At 35.1% G+C, this 7,034-nt stretch overlaps 1 protein-coding gene across 1 annotated transcript; it reads right to left on the bottom strand.

Annotated features, from left to right (window-relative positions):
* Positions 1 to 1,356: 1,356 nt before the first annotated feature.
* LOC138349514 (uncharacterized) lies at positions 1,357 to 6,725 on the bottom strand. The gene is made up of 4 exons (XM_069328159.1): positions 5,886 to 6,725; positions 4,134 to 4,202; positions 3,795 to 3,899; positions 1,357 to 2,333 (listed from the first exon to the last, which is right to left on the bottom strand). Exons 1-4 carry the CDS (start codon positions 6,134 to 6,136, stop codon positions 1,820 to 1,822), a joined length of 939 nt encoding a protein of 312 aa, XP_069184260.1. The 5' UTR covers positions 6,137 to 6,725; the 3' UTR covers positions 1,357 to 1,819.
* Between the last annotated feature and the right edge of the window lie 309 nt (positions 6,726 to 7,034).

Raw genomic sequence — 7,034 nt, 5'->3', positions numbered from 1 at the left:
ACCATTTACTTCTCTAATGGATAAACTATTGTATCAGTGTGCATTTTAGGGGCAGATCCATTTTGTTTATGCCTATACAGTATATTATTGGCATTAGTTCTTAATCCACCTCTACATACTGTATTCAAAAACTAATATGAAAGCTAATAAAACAGACCTAATAAAGGTGTATATCTAATTATTTCCTTTCAAAGAGGTACATTCTGATTATTGGCCAATAGTTCACATAATTCATGTCTGCCAATAAATGCATATATATTAACTTTGCTTTCACAGGATACATATTAATATAATACCATCCAATTAAAATTTTAATATCCAGCATTTAGTCAATGAAGACTGACAACATGGATACCATAAGGACAAGAGATGTCCTAACATAATACATTTATAAACAACTGCTAATTAGGTTAATGACACGAAGAACAAAAACAATATAATACTATTGACAAAAATGTATGAAGGGTAGAAAACAAATTACCTGTACATTAATTAAACCTAGAGTTCTTGATTTATATATGTTCTAGCCGTATTTTTACATGTTCAGTATTTACAAATTACACGTAAGGCACCATTCTGGGAAAAATAACATTCTTCATACACATGCATACAATGATTTACAACTGGCATTCACTACTTAAAATTTCACTGATGCAGTAATAAAAGAAAATGCTATCTATACAACTTTTATCACTATACATCATGTTTATTTCTCATGCAGACTGTGGTTCCTAGGCCACCCGGCTATAACTATGACACATTGACAGAACATTCAAGTTACCAACTAAAAAAAAAAAAAAAAAATTGACTGCTGATTTATACTTCAACACTAACTTGTACACACCCCAGCCATCATTCATTCATCAAGCCACAAAAAAAATCTTCTTTGTGCAATTGCAGCAGTAATATCACTTCAAAAACATATCCATCTCATGCACGAAGAAGCCCACAGCCATCAAATACCGAGGCACTTTTATCAATCTGTGCAATACAGGCAGCAATTTCTTTTCATAACTTTCTTAAAATTTCCAAAGGGTCACAAATTTAACAGACAACTTCACTTCATTTTAATGAAATGTAAACATCATCTTCAAGCTCAACATTAATCATCACAAAGGACTACTGTAGTTCATTTTATGATTACAAGTTGTCTAATTTCTGTAACCACAAGCTTTCACCAACACACTTACACAATGTTCAAGTTCATGTTATTAGACCAAGAATCACAGGTTCACATTATATTCATAACAGTGGTACTGTAATAACAGTGGTAATTACAGTACATGTAATGTCTGTTTTTCTGAAAAGATTCTAGTTTGAGTTAAGTTTTTAATCCTTCCCTTTCTAAATGGTGAAGATGCCATTTGGGAAAGTTATGATGGACTTCATTTTTACCACTAATATTCATAATTGATAAAACAGTATTCTATCCAAATTATTTGATGTTCCAGCAGGTTCTGCCATATTTTGACAGGTAACATTATCATTAAGTAAAAATACTGACTAATTGTAATACTAACTCTGACCAACACTGGATTTCATGTTTCGTCCACTACAAACCTTTCAGAATATTCAAGCTTAAAATTTCACAGCCATTGCTAAATTGTAAATACAAAAGACGGTCATCTTGTTTCCGATTATGAAAACGTAACACAACCAAACTTAGCATTCTTTTTAATGAAAAATTTGCAGAAATGGAGCTACACATCAAAGTTATGTGATGGATTGAGCCAAGGTTATTTGTTTACACTAACTAACCTACATGACTAACAACTTGCTTCTGTTGCATTCATATTTACTATTTTAAATACAAAATTATTTAATCATCCAAGAGGCTTTCCGAGTTAATGATGTGCCAGTCATATATTTCTGGAGTATCATCTTCCATTTCATTAACGTCATCCAATTGCAAGTTCTCGTGATTATTCCAGCAAGCAGCATTTAATTCATCGCTTGCCGAGTGCCATCGCTCATCCTCCTCCTCCTCATCATCATCAGCATCATTTTCTTCATTTTCAGTCATATTCAAGATGGTCTGAATATCTTGAACTTCATATATATCACCAGTATTGTCCTCTTCAGCCTCTTCCAACAAGGAGTGAATATTATGGAGAGAATAAAAAGGGTTAGTAGCTTCCTCTTCCTCAGGATCACCATCATTTTCTTCTTCCTGAGCTTCAACTTCCTGAATTTCATGTTCTTCACTGTTTTCATCATCATCATCTCTGTCATCACTATCTTCTTCATTGTCTTCGCTTTCTGGATTTATGTGCATTCTTGGCGAATTTAACCTTTCCATGAACTCCTCTAGGAGGTTGTTCAGTATATAATGCCTGAAAAATAAACATGGCATTAAGCCTAATTCATTGTTCTTTCAATCATATACTGTACTGCAAATCATAAAAATATGACAGTATAGTACTGGATACGTTTCATAATTTGATCAATAAAAGTCAAATATGTATTTTTTAAATAATTTTAAGTGGGATACCGATATGAAAGACTACTAGAGTGAGGTGGTACAGTACTTATTTATGAATAATGTTATATTGATAGTGTAAATGATAACCCGAATTATTTATAACTATCTTTCAATATCTACATTTAACGATATTTTGCTATATTACGGTATTCACCATTTTTCTCTGGGCTAATGTCTCAACACACCATGAAAGTGGGTAACAGGGCAATGATGATAATGAATGAATGGAAATTGTTCTTAAATGATATAATTCAGTCACAGCACAGACTATTCTCCTCTCGGGTCATCCCTCATAGGTGGAATCAAAATAAATGTGGACATCTTCAAGAGAAAACTGGATAGTTTTCTTCAGGAAGTGCCAGACCAACCAGGCTGTGGTGGATATGTGGGTCTGCGGGCTGCTCCAAGCAACAGCATGTTGGACCAAGCTCTCAGAGGTCAAGCCTGGCCCCAGGCCAGGCTTGTGAAGTAGAAGAATTCCCAGAACCCCATCCAGGTAGAATACAAAATATAACAAAGCACTCAAAGTTTCAAATTGTCATATTTCAACCCATCCTCCTGTTTAGATAGTACTTTTTTGTAACTATGTGGACTAAATGAACTGGATAAGCACCTCCAAAGGATACCTGATCAACCAGGCTGTGACTCATACGTCAGGCTGCGAGCAGCCGCGTCCAACAGTCTGGTTGATCAATCCAGCAACCAGGAGGCCTGGTCGACGACCGGGCCGCGGGACGCTAAGCCCCGGAAGCACCTCAAGGTAACTATCATACATAGATGTAATGGACAATTAGACAGTATAATTTGGTAACTTTCACTTTATTTCTAGTCCTAGTATAGCACAAATATTTACTAGATTAGGCGTCAGCATCTATTATGTTTAGGAAGGCGAGGGTTTTTCCTTTGCAACATCAATACAAAAACTTTTCTAGTTTACAGTATCCAAATTCAATAGTTCCGATTTCTACTTTCCAATTGCCTTTTACGTCAATGTACTGTATGTACACTGGTCCTCATTGTTACTGTAAGTACACCCTAAACAGGAGGATGGGCTGCATATTTTATAGGTCAGTTAATGATCAAAATGAAAGGAGGGTTGCAAAATACACCTAATTGAACATTATTAATATAAAATTATTCTTCTAAAAAATACAACTATGATATGGATCAATCAGATCAGTGAGCTCATACTGAAGCTGTAAAACTGTTATAAGAACAATTGGACAAGCATTTCATACATCCCTTGGATACTTTACACACCTGTTTTCCTCTTGGTCCTCAGGATCCTCCTCCTCCTCCTCTTGTTCTTGTTCAGGATATATTCACCACTTCAGGTATGTCAGGGGTATCAAAGGACTTTTTCTCAAACATAGCCTTAATCTCAGTAATATCACTTTCTCCTGCAGGTGCCAAGCTGCTTTGGAAAAATTACATAATTAATATACAGTACTGTATTACAAAATGAACAATATAGTACAATAGTTACAATCTGAAAAATTTCACGACAGTATAGTATATGGAATACTTTCATTATATAATGATATATTTAGAGGTTGGTTCTATGAAACATGAACTTTTAGCCGCATGACCTGCTGGTAGAGGGATATGTGGTTGTAACACGAGAACAGTTCGTAGTGGAAGCTGTACTCACCTGTCCAAGTCTCGCAGTTCCTGATCAATCCTCCTTGCCAGCTCAAGGTCCTGCTTCTCACATTCTCGCCTGCAGAATAAGAACTCAAAATCAGAAGACCCGAGCTAAAACCATGAAGCTGTTCATGTTGCTTTAAAGTGAACATCTTCAGTACTTTTTATAAATTACTGTATAATCAGCTATTTTTTTATAATTTTAAAATAACTTTGTTAATTTTATGAATGTATGGTAAAAATTGTAATGCGTGCAATGACACAAAGGCATGAACCTTTATTTTTAATTAATGCTCAATTTGAAATACACTTTTATTTCTGATAAAAAAAAATAAAAACCATTTACTGTACTGCAATGCAAAGACATAGTTTTGGTTATTATATTTCATATGAAGATTATTTTTTTTTAATTCTGTAATCACCACCTAATACACTGTGGTCAGATATACATAATCATATACTGTATCAATAAAAACGGCAAGATTTACAAAATCTTGACTGATAAAGATTAAGAAAGTATTTGCTGTCACTGCAATTTAATGCTAGTTGCATTCTAGCCTTAATTAACATTACTTTTCACAAAGAAATTTGTTTTTTTTTTTCATTATTTTCCTTTCTTTTCAACTGTTTTGATCACATCCCTGCCCGAAACGCTGCGCGTGCTAGTGGCTTTACAAGACTGTAATTACCATATTTGTATCCTCACATTCCTTATGTACATTCTTGTATATGCATAAATAAATAAATAAATAAATAAATAAAACATGGCTGGAAAATTGAAATACAAAAATTACAAAATATATTTGGGGTACAACTTCTATTCTTAAGGCATAATTCATCACTTTAGTTTAAATTAATGATTGTTTTCATAATGTTATACAAGAGGTACCATGAAGTCACTGGTAGTCAAGGCACAATATTAACTCCTTAGTATTGTGTAGTTGGTATGTTTGTACATTAACTTTTTATACTTTTAAAGTACATAATTGGACATATGGTACACATATCATGGTATGAATCATATCATTATCACAGTATGTCTTAGAGAAATTATGCTCTTAGTGGCTTTACATCCTCTGTAACAGTGAATTAACCACTGAATCATGTTCTTTTATATATTTTCTAAAGGTTGGGTAATTGTGTGTGTTGTAAATAATTAAAAAAGAAAAAAGAACACATCAACAAATATGTTTTAATTGTGATAATGTTAAAACTACCTGAATGATATATCTAGAAAAATAAAATGCATATCTTTATTTTCAATATATAATAAAATAAGGATCACTTGGGAAAAACAATGCATGAATCTGTGAAAGATAGACTGAATTATGGTAAAATTATACTACAATCGCACATACCGGACCTCATTCTCGAACTGATAAAGCTGTGTAAATGTTATTAGATTAGGTTAGGCTGGGTTGGGTTAGGGATAGTTTGGTTGGAAAAAAATTAAAATCTGTTGGCAAACTATTTTGTGTGAAATGATCTGCATCTGGCAGAAATCCCATGTTTTGTCAGGTGGTCACCTGGGAAATCTGGCATCATATCACCCTTCAGAGTATAGCAGATCTGAAGCTGACCACAGATAATGCCTATCTCAACAAAATTTATTGTAATATGCACACACACACAATCTCAGAAAATTACAAATCAATTCATTTACAAAAATGTTATTTAATGGCATATTTGAAATAAACAAGTTTAAAGGGGATTGGCATCATTGGGCAAGAGAAGAAGATAGATTGGCAGAATTACACACCTGAGATGCTGAACTATCACGTGGTTGTCCAAGAGGTCTTCTAATCTGACCCCCTCGTGCAGCATCCGGCACAGGGAGCACTCTATAGACCCGTCGCTCTTCCACAGCTTGCTGGTGCAGTCGAGGCAGAAGGTGTGGAGGCAGAGCAGCAACTTGGGTGATCTCTTATCATCATGAATATCGTAATCCTCGAAGCAGATGGGACACGACAGCTCCCTGGAGGCCAGGTCTTCTGGGCAGTACGTGGCCATTGTAGACTTCCTCTGTACAACTCACGCTTTCATTGTTGGCATCACTGACATGGGTACATTGCACGTCCAAGACTTGTTTAATTTAAACCATCGAATAATGTTCCTTTTGCGTTGCTTAACACCCACTGACTGAACCAGGATAATGTGCGATGGAGCAGCGCATGGCAGCAGATGGATATGCTCCTCGTCCTGAGGGGAAAATCACAACACACACACAGACGTGATTAACACAAAAAAGAACTATTTAAAAGACCCAACACAACACACTTATCACTAACGCCATCACTAGTAAATAAACTTGTCTTCGTATCACAGAGGTTATTATTATCTCCCGGTGTCTCGCCTTATTTCCTCTCCACCCACCGCATGACGCTGCTATGACCTCTCGGCCAGGCAGGAACAAAGGCTGACAACAACGAGTAGTAATACTTTGTCCATCAAGTTCCGGAATAAACAGAGGTTCCTCTTCTCCTTCTCTTATAAAAGAGCAACTGGTTTCCTAGCGAGCCCCGTGTTCGTTTTCATGTCTCATTCATCAGTTTCATCTCTTTTTCATTAGTGGTAACTCGGTATATAATCATTTTGCTTTGATTGAACAGAACATCGTGAGTTTTTATCTTGATTTCTTTCTTGATTATCTAAAATTCAGAACACTGGTGGAAAGTATATCGATGTTTTGGGGTCTTATCTTTCTGCGCCAAATCAGAATCGGACGAAAGTTGTTTTAGTAGAAAGGAGATGCCATGTTGGATATTTTTGATGATTTTCAAGGGAATTGTCCATTCATCGAAAAATTAAAAGAGCGAATTTTCCTAAATTTAAAAAAAAATGACATATAAGTAACGTTTGTTGATTATGAACTGTATTCGTGTAAATACCACTAAATGGAAGAAAGACG

The sequence above is a fragment of the Procambarus clarkii genome, chromosome 20 (genome assembly GCF_040958095.1).
Source record: "Procambarus clarkii isolate CNS0578487 chromosome 20, FALCON_Pclarkii_2.0, whole genome shotgun sequence".
Classification (NCBI taxonomy): Eukaryota; Metazoa; Arthropoda; class Malacostraca; order Decapoda; family Cambaridae; genus Procambarus; species Procambarus clarkii.
The sequence above is the reverse complement of the archived record's forward strand: the minus strand, read 5'-3'. Positions and strand labels throughout refer to the sequence as shown.

Excerpts from the sequence above, each read along its gene's own strand:
- LOC138349514 (XM_069328159.1), bottom strand. The coding sequence starts at position 6,136 with ATGGCCACGTACTGCCCAGAAGACCTGGCCTCCAGGGAGCTGTCGTGT. Across the intron at positions 3,900-4,133 it reads GAACTGCGAGACTTGGACAG|CAGCTTGGCACCTGCAGGAG; the intron begins GTGAGTACAGCT and ends ATTTTTCCAAAG. Across the intron at positions 2,334-3,794 it reads GAAGTGGTGAATATATCCTG|GCATTATATACTGAACAACC; the intron begins AACAAGAACAAG and ends TTTATTTTTCAG.